Raw genomic sequence first — 12,500 nt, 5'->3', positions numbered from 1 at the left:
AATCCAGTAATTTTTCACGAGACTGAATTCCTGGTGAAAAACTTCATTACCCATGATTCCTCAGAGAAAGCGAGTCCCGCCGGAAGCGCTGTCAGCGCGTTACTGCCGCCTGCTGGTCAGAAACACGAAGCGCGTCTGCAGCAACTTTTACAAAATATGATTTATTTTTGAAGAAACACAAACTCGTTTTGTCACTAAAGTCATACTGATAAATACACGTATGGCGAAACAAATGAAGCTGTGAACTCTTTACTGTATTATTGATCAAATAATTGCTATAAAAACAATAAATAAAAGATTTCAAACCCAATTTAAATCCTTTTTTTTCAGAAGCTTTATGTCGCCGTCAAGATGACAAACACACTACAGCGAATGTTTATATGATTTTTATCAATAAATGATTCATAAAGGTTCGCATTATATTACAGCAGCGGGTGTGTGTCGCCCTCTAGTGCTGCGCATGCGCTACAGCAGCATCAGACACCAACAACATGCGCGCGCACGTCACATTCAAGAGTTCACAGCTTTATTTGTTTCTCCATCCGTGTATTTATCAGTATGAATTTACTGACTGACTTTAGTGACGAAACGAGTTTGTGTTTCTTCAAAAATAAATCATAGTTTGTAAAAGTTGCTGCAGACGCGCTTCATGTTTCTGACCAGCAGGCGGCAGTAACGCGCTGACAGCGTAATAATAATGCTTAAATACATTAGAAAACGGCTGATTTGCTGCTGTGAGCTCCGAGATTGTTAATCGATGAATTATTCTTCTGTTGAAGCCGTCAGACAGCACTATTTAAAATTACTTTTTAAAATAATCCAGTAATTTTTCACGAGGCTGAATTCCTGGTGAAAAACTTCATTACCCATGATTCCTCAGAGAAAGCGAGTCCCGCCGGAAGCGCTGTTAGCGCGTTACTGCCGCCTGCTGGTCAGAAACACGAAGCGCGTCTGCAGCAACTTTTACAAAATATGATTAAATATGATATAAACATTCGCTATAATGTGTGTTTGTGATCTTGACGGCGACATAAATCTTCTGAATCAACGAGGATTAAAATATAAATGGATTTAAACTGTGTTTGAACTCTTTTATTATTTTTTATGGGTGACATAATTTGAAGTGTGGAAATACGTTTGCCTTAAAATTATGCAGTTTATTTTAATATAAAATAATACAAATATTATAAAAATCATATTATTTTCAATTAATACCGTGTTAACAAAACAAATGTGTTTAAAATCCTGCAAACTGCCGTCCGGTGGGAGAAATAAAGAAATTCATTTGTAATAGTATAGTGTCACCACTAGATGCCAGTATAGCCATATATATATATATTATATTATATATACGGTATTCTCTCTCTCTCTCTCTCTCTCTCTCTCTCTCTCTCATTTGTTTATCTTATTATATTTATAGCACTTTTTTCACCCACACAATTCTTCACAATTATAAAAGAGAATAAGAAAATATATAAAATAATATTTGCCATAATTACACACACATTAAACGTTTTAGCCACTTGAGACCCGGTTAAAGCATGTATTTTCAATTATTTCTTATTGTCATCTATTATTCTCACATATTATTATTATTATTATTGATTTCAAAAGACTCTTGAGTGGGTTTTGTCGCATCGCGGCGCTTTTATTTTAAATATTTCAGACCGGATGTGACGTCACGCACGCAGCCTAACCTAGTTAGTGAAGCTTCAACAACAATCCCTATGGACGAAGAAAACTGCGCTGAAATCACCAACACAGGTAAATAAACGACAAAGAGCCGTTTTTACGGAAACCCAAAGCTCTGAGTTCAGTGTTGCGATGATTTAATTACATTCAGAAGCAGCGAGTTTCTGATTCTGCGCTGCAGTTTGATCGACGGAGTCATTAAAGCGGATCATCGTTGCGCTGAACCGCGCAGAATGTGCTCGAAATAAGCTGTGTGTGTGTGTGTGTGTGTGTGTGTGTGTGTGTGTGTGTGTGTGGTGTGTGTGGTGTGTGTGTGTGTGTGTGTGTGTGTGTGTGTGTGTGTGTGTGTGTGTGTGTGTGTGTGTGTGGTGTGTGTGTGTGTGTGTGTGTGTGTGTGTGTAGTGTGTGTGTGTGTGTGTGTGTGTGTGTGTGTAGTGTGTGTGTGTAGTGTGTGTGTGTGTGTGGTGTGTGTGTGTGTGTGTGTGTGTGTGTGTGTGTGTGTGTGTAGTGTGTGTGTGGGTGTGGGTGTGTGTGTGTAGTGTGTGTGTGTGTGTGTGTGTAGTGTGTGTAGTGTGTGTAGTGTGTGTGTGTAGTGTGTGTGTGTGTGTAGTGTGTGTTTGTGTGTGTGTGTGTGTAGTGTGTGTGTTTGTTTGTGTGTGTGTTTGTTTGTGTGTGTATAGTGTGTGTGTGTGTGTGTGTGTGTAGTGTGTGTGTTTGTGTGTGTGTGTGTGTGTGTGTGTAGTGTGTGTGTTTGTTTGTGTGTGTATAGTGTGTGTGTGTGTAGTGTTTGTGTTTGTTTGTGTGTGTGTGTGTGTGTGTTTGTGTGTGTGTGTGTGTGTGTGTGTGTATATAGTATGTGTGTGGAACACCTGCAGTACATACTACACTACACTGGTGTCACGTGACCTCACGAGCGTCTGTTTGCCTATAATAAGGAAATCTCAGCTGTTGTTACTTCTACAACCTTTAACCCTGTTTGTCCTGTAACTGTATTCTGATGTTGGTCTGTCTGTCCGCAGGCGTGCGGCTGCCCCTGGCGTCTCTGCGGCTGCTGGTCCCGCCGCTGCACCTCATGTCTGCCTTCATGTGGCAGGTGCTGCAGCAGAGGAGCGTGATGCATTATGGGAGGCTGGAGGAGTTTGTCTCCATGGTGACGGAGACTCTGCCGCAGCTGCTGGGATACAGGCGGAGATGTCAGCTGATGCTGGGCCTGAGAGCAAGGGTCAGTCACTGTGTGTGTGTGTAACTGTGTGTGTGTGTGTGTGTGTGTGTGTTGTGTGTGTAACTGTGTTGTGTGTGTGATTGTGTGTTGTGTGTAAAACTGTGTGTGTTGTGTGTGTAACTGTGTAACTGTGTGTGTGTGTGTGTTGTGTGTGTAACTGTGTAACTGTGTGTTGTGTGTGTAACTGTGTAACTGTGTGTGTGTGTGTAACTGTGTGTGTGTGTGTGTGTGTGTGTGTGTGTGTGTGTTGTAGATGGTTCTGGAGTTGTGCCGCAGCCCGGCGGATCTCAGAATCATGCAGTCTCATCTGGACCGATTACAGCTTCCTGCCGCGGCGCCTGGAGAGCCGGTACTGACCCACTCGATCGATTCACAGTCATAAACAGAATCGACGTCATCAGATTTGAGATGAGTTCAGAGTCATTATTCAGAACATGTTCTGGTCAGTGACGATGATGATGATGTTTGTGTTCAGGCTCCTGACGCTGATCTCAGAACCTGCGTTGTTAATTTTAAAGCGTTGGTTCTGGCGCTGCTGAAAGACCCGGTTGAGAAAGCTTATTTCTTCCAGGTCAGACACACACCAGCTTCACCTTCACCAGAGAATACACACACTGACAAGAAGCGACACTCAATAGAGCGCTCCAGCAGCAGCTTCCGCCATTCTGGGGTGAAAGCGAGTCGCAGTCCACTAGTTTCTATGGCGATATCAGCTGCTTTGATAAAATAAACGTACATTAAAGCTGAAATCCAACCTGAATGATGACAACACAGAATAAAACACTATCACTAGTGATCATCAAATCCTTTTACACACTTTGTGTTTAAGTTTTCCACTTTTTTCACAAAACCTTTGCTCTCTAGAAACCCAGTCAGTTTGGGTTAAATTCTTTAAAGGCTTATAAACACTGAATTATTACCAACATATGAAATTAAATTAAGGACATGCATCAGAAAAATTGGGAATGTTGGACAATAAATATATGAATATAACAGCTTGATTTTGCAGTGTTGTCTAATGTCCGTTAAAGCAAAAGTGTCCAAAAGTGTGAATTATGGGATAACGGACACAGCAATGCATCATGTGTTATAAGATCATTATGTTTGTAGCGTGATCCATTAAAACGTACAATATATTCCAATTCATTTATTACTATTACTCCACTAGGTCTGAAATATATTGTTCGCTGCAAACATGATGATCTTAAATGTATTAATTATTAATTTACTATTAATAAATGTGTAAAGTTGCATAAAATGGAAATACTCAATAAAGTGGGCTAACTACGTTACCTCAGATGGATGAATGGTTGGATTCCACAACTGGCAAAATAAAACATATATAAGACAATATAACATTTACTGTCGGATCATACAATTTACTGGTGACTTAATTTAAAAACTGTTCTCTTCTGATTTGGCAGTGAAATTTGCAGATTTTGGGTGCGTAAGATGTGAAGGATTCAATGGTCCAGTTAGTATTTTCACCCCATAATGGCCGCGCTACTGGAGCGCCATCTAGTGGCTGTTAGCCAAAAAGTATCAAAGTGTCGCCTCTTGGCTTCTAAGCTCTTTGACCTTCACCATGATTCGTGTGTGTGTGTGTGTGTATCCTGTCTGTGTGTCTCTCACAGGAAGTGTTTCCTTTGGAATATGGTGCTGGATTCGACACGGCGCTGAAGGAACTGATGTGGGATCTGCTGTCTGGCCTGGAGAAACTGCTTCCTGTGCCGCATTTCAAACAGGTGCAGCTCTGACTCACTCTGAGGAACATGTTCACATGATCATAACTCAACACGCCTCATATCCTCTTAAAGCCGTGGATTCTGATTGGCCGTTAGGGTTTTGGACTGGCTTCTCTCTGTCGTATATCTGAGTGAAACGCTTCACAAACAAGAACAAATGTTGGGCGGGGCTTGATTTTGTCTGTGGGGAATTGATTGGATGGTTGTGGTTTGCTATTGGTGGATCTCATGTGAGTGACAGGTTGCCCCGCCCTCATCATCAGAGAAGAGAAGAGATGCTGCAAGAGGAAGATATTCTGATTCAAGATTACCAGAACATGAATTGAACACAATAATCGATAAATAATCGAGTTGTTCAGTGTGATTTCATGGGGACTTTAAACACTTTCCACCCCAAACTGAGCCGCTGTTGTGCGTCCGGTCCATTCGGCTCAAGCAGTCTGTGATTCGGTTCGGTGACACACCGAAGCTTTGTGTTCTGTCAGTGAGTGATTCTCTCTCTCTCTGTCTGTTTGCGCTCAGACGTTGTCATGGCTCAATCCTGCCCCCGCTGGCCTGGAGGAGTGTATGCGGACCGACCCGAACGACCTGCACCTGCTTCTGCAGCATCATCAGCTGTTCGGAGGCGCAGAAACACAGAGCTGGCAGAAAGGCAAACGTTTAAAGTCATTTGCAGAAGAGTTTCATTAATTAAGATGACCAGCATTGCAAACTTCTATTAGTTTTCATATTTTAGTTTGTCATTATCATAAACTCCCTGGTTTGTAGCACAGAACGTTTTACTGTTCAGTATTATTTTATTTTTATAATGTATTAGTAAAAGTTGAGATGAGTATTAAGATTAATAAAGCATTTTCATGTGAAGTAACTAAAGGATCGGAAGCTCATTGTTGTTGTTCTCTCAGGTGCTCCTCGCTCCTCCGCCGATTGTATCGTCTCCTCTCTGTCCGTCCCTCCGTCGGCTCGGGTGGCTCTGTCCTCGGAGCAGGTGCTGTACCACATCCAGCCGCTGAGTCCGTCCGCGCTGACCTCCGACACCATCATCGTCACGGACTACACCGAGGTGGAGCTGAGCAGTCAGGAGGAGCCCGAGGAGAAGCTGGAGGAGCTGCTGGAGGACGAGCCTCCTGCTGCCGATCCTGCGCTCTTCACTGACACACCAGCGCAAGCTGACACGTCACATGATGCCGCTGCCGCCGCAACAACGCCCCATGATGACACGAGCGCCGCGACGAACCCGCCTGACGACGGTCTACAGGTGGATGAATCCGACCAGCTGAACGCCACGGACGAGACAGACAGGCCTGACGCTCGTCCTGAGGCAGGAAGTGACATCACATCACCGCAGGACATCCAAGAGTCCATATCAGACGTTACCCAGAAACCCCCGGCGCGGAGAGGGCGAGGAAGACCCAGGAAAAGTACAGAGTCCACAGAGAAAAAAATCACGGTAAAAACGCCCCGTCGACGGGAACGAGCCGCATCGGTCAAACCGGAGGAACGGTGAGTGACGCGCAGATATGAGACGCTGACCCTCAAAAAACATTTTACCAGATGTTCTTGCATATTTGTCTCGTTTCAGGAGTGACGTCACGCCACATGAAGACTGTAAAGGTGAGATATTAATCTAGCTGAAATGAGCTGCTGGTGAAGGACGGCAACAGTCGTCAAGATCAGATCTAGAATGATCTTACACCGCTGAACCCGTTACACTAGCAGACTCGTGTTTATCACGTCATTCGATAGCTTAAACACTCGAAATTTATCCTCATTTTGAAATTGCGTGACCATGGAAATGCTACCTTTTAGCGGCTCAATTTTTGTGATTTCAACTTTAACTCTGTTAGACATGTGGTTTAGGGTTTATAGCAATTTTAGAGGCCAAACTATTTTGAAAAATATATAATTTGTATTAAAAAAAACGTGTAATTCAGCACATTTGTTTTACAGTAAAACTAAACCTCTATAACTGTTTTACACTTTCTTTGAGTGTTTCTTTAAAATCCTTCAGTCTGTATTTCAAAGCATTCATGAGTAAACCAGGGCCTAAAACTGATCTTTTGCCACGCCTGCCAATGGCTGGTGACTTAAAAAAATGTAATAATGACACCAACATTTTAGATATCAGTGAAAATTCACAATTCTCTATTTCAATTTGGATAAACTATTAGCCTAACTAATATAAATTTACAACATTTTTAAAGACATATGTAATAAAATAAGAACAAATATTCAAATTACAAGCAAAAGCACAAATAAATACAATATAACAAAGATACAAATGAAATGAACAGTGCTTTTCATGTTTCTCAGGTTAGTCTGACAGTAATTTTCAGGTACAGAAATTTAATAAAGTAAGCAAATGTAAAATAACACTGCGTAGTGTTCACTGTTTAAATTAGACATCCTTATTAATTACTCCTTATGAAAGTTATTCAGTCAAGAACAGTGAGAATTTATTTTCTTTGTTGTTTGTTGTTTAATTCACATTAAAAACACAGACAGCAGGAATATTAGGCTGCTGTCACTTTAAGAGCGAACGCACGGATATAATATACTGATACTGTATGCATGCGTTTACTTTATCAACTGTTTATGTTCACTTAAGACATAACCAACTATGTTTACTGGGATACTCGCTATTTTTTGACGAGATTTTGTGTGAATTTGTCCGCTCAAGCACAAAAAGATGTGAAAAAGAGCTCAGTTTAGTATTCGCACGCTGCCTGAGACGGCAGATTCCTCGTTTCCTCACAGCGCTCAAGTAACAAAATCAGCTCCCTTCTGTGTCGTCTTGTGCTTGAATATTCAAATTGTCAAGGCTTGAACTTTCGTGACGATGCAGTGCCGTCCCGAGCGCCGCTCATGTTTGTTCATATTAATACATCGCTAGAATTTATAAAAATGTTACCGGCCATCTGGCGACGGGCAGAGTTTCAGAGTTTTACTGTCATTTGCTGAGTGTTCATTTTAGGCCCTGATTACAACAGTTTTGAGTTCAGATCTGTGTTCATGAAGTTCTCGCTGATGTTTCTCGCAGACGCCTCCGACAGCAGACCTGAAACTCCTCCCGGCGGACCGGAACCTTCTACTGGCCCGCATCGCACGCGCAAAACCGAGCCGCTGGCCGCCGACAACCCTCGCGCTCGGCACGCGTGCGACACCTGCGGCAGGAAGTTCACCCGCCGGTCGGACGTGCAGCGGCACCAGCTGACGCACACGGGCGAGCGGCCCTTCCACTGCAGCCAGTGCGAGAAGACCTTCCAGCACGCCTGGGACTTGACCAAACACTGCCGCAAGATGCACGGCGAGGCCGGCTTCACCTGCCGCGTCTGCCAGAGCGCCTTCGCCAACCTGCGCGTGCTGACGGCGCACCACAAGAAGAGCCACGGCGGCGAGCTGCCGCACTACTGCTCCATCTGCGGCGAGGCCAGCGCCACCCTCCCCGCCCTCGTGCAGCACCGCAAGAGCCACAGCGCCACGCAGCAGTACCGCTGCCAGCAGTGCGGCGAGGGCTTCGACACGCTGCTGCAGAGATCCCTGCACCGGCAGAGCCACCGCCGGCGCCACCAGTTCAAGTGCCCGCAGTGCGAGAAGACCTTCACGCGCCGCACGGACGTCAAGAGGCACCAGCTGAGCCACACGGGCGAGCGGCCGCACCAGTGCTCGCTCTGCGGGAAGCGCTTCGGCCTCCGCGCCGGCCTCCAGAAGCACCTGGTGACGCACACGGGCGAGCGGCCGTTCCAGTGCCCTCACTGCAGGAAGAGCTTCACGCAGCTGTCCATCCTGCGGCGGCACGAGCGCATGCACACGGGCGAGCGGCCCTACCTCTGCTCGCAGTGCGGCAAGCGCTTCCTGTCGCTCGGGGAGCTGATCAAGCACGACAAGACGCACGCGGAGGACCGGCCGCACTCCTGCCCGCAGTGCCACAAGGCCTTCAAGTTCAAGCGAGCGCTGCAGGAGCATCTGCTGTCCCACAGCGGCGCCCGGCCGTACCCCTGCAGCTACTGTGGCAAGATGTTCGCCAAGCCCTTCGCGCTCAACAGACACCACCTGATCCACACGGGCGAGCGGCCGTTCTCCTGCGCCCACTGCGAGCGCACCTTCCTCACCACCACCGAGCTGGCGCTGCACGAGCGCATCCACACGGGCGAGCGGCCCTTCTGCTGCGCCGTCTGTCCCAGGAAGTTCCGCAGCTCCTCGGAGTTGGCGCGGCACCGGCGCAGTCACTCGGACCAGCGGCCCTACAGCTGCGGCTACTGTCCCAAAGCCTACGCCAGCGCCGCCAAGCTCAAGAACCACACCAGGATCCACACGGGCGAGAGCAAACCCAAACGCCCCGTCGCCGTCGCGGAGGTGAGCGTCGTTTTATCGTAGAGGAGATCGCTGCGTTTCTCTGTGACTGGAGTGACTTCTGTTGACCTGACTGCACCGATTCAACACCGATCGTTACGGATGAAGAGTTTTTATACGAACATGTTCGTTATCTTTAGTTCTCAACTCAAATAGTGATACTTTGATTTTTGGGTGAACGATTCCTGCAAGGTTCAGTCACCATTTACTCTCCCTCAAGTCATTCAAACACACAAGACTTTTTAATCTGAGAGATTTCTGTCCCTCCATTCAAACTCTGACGCTTCAAAACATTTATGAACGGATGAGAAAATAAACCAAGTCTTCTGAAGAGACTCAATCACTGTATACTGATTAATTTAAGCATTATTTCACATATAGCATCAGATGGACGCTCACGCACACATCTGTTTGTTCGCTGGTCAGTGTTTGTGAGTCTCCGCTCCATTCATACGGGTTTATTTTATCATCTGTTTATGAATGTTTTGAAGCGTCAGAGTTTGAATGGAGGGACAGAAATCTTCATTAAAACATCTTCATTTGTGTTCTGAAGATGAACAAAAGTCTTACGGGTTTGAATGACATGTGGGAGAGTAAATGATGACAGAAGTTTTAACTCTTGAATGTCAAACTGCTGCGGGTGGAAGACGTGCCACACTTCATGTCTTCAAACGGGTTTCTCAAACCCGTCTCTCATTGGTCCGTCAAACAGATAGTCCCGCCCCAAACTCACCTCATTGGTTGTCTGGCCGCTCATACTAACTAATGGATGTTGTGAAAGCATCAGTCTACATGAAGATGACTGACGTACAGTGAACATCACGCGTGTTATATGGACTTATACTATGTTTGAATCTAACCCTCTTCCTAACAGATCAATGTAAGTTTAGTTATTAAACGTTTTCCATCATAAACGGCATCAGTGAAGCTGAATGTGAGAATATGTCCACAAGGTGGCGCTCTAGACTGTGTCTGAAGGCTTCGGACATTCATGTGTTCAGTTGGTCATTTGAAGTCTATTTATTGGACTTTTGTCTTAATATTAAAACATCAGAAGTACTGAAACATCTTTCTAGATAATAAATACATACACGACTAAAAATGCAAAAGCTTCCAATAGAAATGTATAAATCATGTGTGTCTATTCGAAAAAGAACAAACTTTAGGAGGTGATTTAATCAGAAGTCATCTTCGTTTATTTACAGCAGCGCTTTGTGTTTTCAGGCTCAAACTCACGTTGAGTTTCTTTAGTGTTTTGGAAACAGACGCCAGCAGAAAGTGTGAATGGAAGGAAGGAAGGAAATGAAATGTGAAATTAATCTGGACTGTGTTCTCCTGATGGAGGAAAAGAGGAGTAAATCTGTCTGTTTAACTCTTCATTTACCAAGAACCTGCAGATTTATTAAAATCTGAACAACACATTTAGGTCTTTGCTTTCTTCTTCCACATCCAATGGTCAGCCCAAGAGAACCTGAAGGTCGTGTGTTCGGCTCAGGAGTAAATGTGGGTCGGTGATATGAGGGTTATTTACTGAGAGGAAGAACTGCCTCGGCTTGTGAATGTGTGAGAGAGGCGCTTCTGTTCTCTCTTCGTGACCAATTAGTTCTGTGTCTGATGGTGGTCTTTCATCTGGACCCGCTGAAGTGGGACAGAAGAGACACAAGAGGGTCCATGAATAAACGCCTCACAAAAACACAGTCCGTCGTCATGAGAACCGCTTTTGTGTTTGTTCTCTATGCAGAAGAGATGATGGGAGCATCTGCCTCTCTCTCTCTCTCTCTCTCTCTCGGTCAGAAAGAGTCTGTTTTCTTCAGATGTTTGTCCTCACATTAGAGAACTGTGAAACTGTGGGTTGGTTAGGGGTTTCCTTAGATGAGAAGTTGTGTTTTGGAAACAGACACCAGCAGAAAGTGTCAGTGAGAAGGAAGGAAATCAAATAAGATTTGAAGAACAATACTAAACACTTTCTGTGTGTCCTCACTTCATGACTGAATCAGAAACACAGATTAGTGACTGAATCGAGTCAGACATGTTTAGTATTTGTGACAGCTTTGTTTGGGTCAGAAACGAGAGAAGAACAGAAGCAGGACACTTCAAGGCCAGACAGAAGAGTGTGTGTGAGTGTGTGTGTGAGTGTGTGTGTGTGTGTGTGTGTGTGTGTGTGTGTGAGTGTGTGTGTGTGTGTGTGTGTGAGTGTGTGTGTGTGTGTGAGAGAGAGACTGGAGAATCTTCTTGATTTCATCACACTGTTGTCAGTCTGTCTGTTTCTCTTTCTTGTTTCTCACAGACGTTCATCAATTTGATCAGAAATCTCTTCTGTATCTACAGTATGAATCTGTTTTCTCTCCTGAACCCAAACACACACACACACACACACACACACACACACAGTTTACATTTAAACATCATCTTGTGTTCAACACAAACAGTTTCTGACAGATTCATCAATGATCATCTGCTTCTTCATCCGTCTGTTACATTCATTGATATTTCTCATTAGATTTAATTCATTATATGTATTAATAATCCAATTTGTCGTTTTATTTTTTTCTGGAATACATTAGCCTGATATTTTTCTTGTGCAAAACAAAACCTAGCTTAGCCTTTATAGTTACCTTATAAACCATGTGCGTGCTTTATATTAAAAAAATAAATAATAAATTTGGTCGTTTTAATTAAATACCTTGCAAATACTAAGAACATCATTAACGCGCGGGTTGCGTTCCGCCGGTCTCGCGCTTCCCTCTCGTGAACACGCTCAGATGTGCGCGCGCGGCAGAAGAAGACGGACGCGAAACCCGAGACGCGAATCAAACATCAAGAAACTCGATTAAACTCAATGAAAATAAAAATAAAAATAATTAAAGTCATGTGAATATAACACACAATAAGAGAAGTAAACAAAAACTCGACCAAAAAAAAACTAAAGTAAAGAAACGCAGAGATTTACCTCACATCAGCTGCTGAGGAGAGAAACGGTGAGTTTATTCACATTCGAAACGTGTTTTTAGTGAATTATTACAGTGTTTTTATTATATTCCAGCGTTTTCCACACTTATTGTGTTGATTGTGTTTGTCTGTATGTCCTTGAGAGTTTGACACACCTGGAGCTGCAGGTGATTCGAGTTAATCAGTGATAGAAATGAATGAAACTCGCTGTTAATGAGTCTGTCGCGCGCTCTGTGTGGAACATGGAAAATATTAAAATATTAAATCAATTCAGCTGAAGAGAGTCTTAAATAGACCCACAGGTCTGAGATCAGACTGAGACATCCACAGTGCAAAGTCCTAGTGTGTGTGTGTGTGTGTGTGTGTGTGTGTGTGTGTCTGTCACATCGTCTTCGGGTTTATTCATATTTCGACAGCATGTTGGATGAATTCAGCAGGTGTTTTGTTCTTTGATCCCTTCATGTTTTTGATCATTTCTGTGCAGCTCATTCATAAACGTGTTATGATCATCAGTTCATCATTAATATAATATATATGAG

The 12,500-nt window shown here is 44.1% G+C and overlaps 2 protein-coding genes across 4 annotated transcripts in view; both read left to right on the top strand.

Moving 5' to 3' along the window:
• The first annotated feature begins 1,629 nt into the window (after positions 1-1,629).
• On the top strand, positions 1,630-10,433 carry si:zfos-932h1.3 (zinc finger protein 497). Its single transcript, XM_048156175.1, has 9 exons — positions 1,630-1,764; positions 2,712-2,914; positions 3,168-3,263; positions 3,390-3,485; positions 4,549-4,659; positions 5,182-5,311; positions 5,565-6,162; positions 6,242-6,273; positions 7,700-10,433. Exons 1-9 carry the CDS (start codon positions 1,728-1,730, stop codon positions 9,034-9,036), a joined length of 2,640 nt encoding a protein of 879 aa, XP_048012132.1. The 5' UTR covers positions 1,630-1,727; the 3' UTR covers positions 9,037-10,433.
• A 971-nt stretch (positions 10,434-11,404) lies between these two features.
• Positions 11,405-12,500, top strand: part of prr5b (proline rich 5b (renal)) — a 13,201-nt gene continuing 12,105 nt past the window's right edge. For 2 of the 3 annotated variants that reach the window (XM_048156196.1, XM_048156197.1), the window contains exon 1: positions 11,405-11,990. The gene's annotated coding sequence lies outside the window, so the exon portion shown is untranslated. The remainder of the gene's footprint in view (positions 11,991-12,500) is intronic. The other variant, XM_048156195.1, reaches the window with a different exon arrangement.

Source organism: Megalobrama amblycephala, linkage group LG14 (genome assembly GCF_018812025.1).
Source record: "Megalobrama amblycephala isolate DHTTF-2021 linkage group LG14, ASM1881202v1, whole genome shotgun sequence".
Lineage (NCBI taxonomy): Eukaryota > Metazoa > Chordata > Actinopteri > Cypriniformes > Xenocyprididae > Megalobrama > Megalobrama amblycephala.
This window is presented reverse-complemented; position numbering and strand designations above follow the sequence as displayed.

Bases quoted from the DNA above. Each gene is read 5' to 3' on its own strand.
- si:zfos-932h1.3 (XM_048156175.1), top strand. From the start codon at position 1,728: ATGGACGAAGAAAACTGCGCTGAAATCACCAACACAG. The intron at 2,915-3,167 runs GTCAGTCACTGT...TGTGTGTTGTAG, and splicing joins TGCTGGGCCTGAGAGCAAGG to ATGGTTCTGGAGTTGTGCCG. The intron at 6,274-7,699 runs GTGAGATATTAA...TGTTTCTCGCAG, and splicing joins GCCACATGAAGACTGTAAAG to ACGCCTCCGACAGCAGACCT.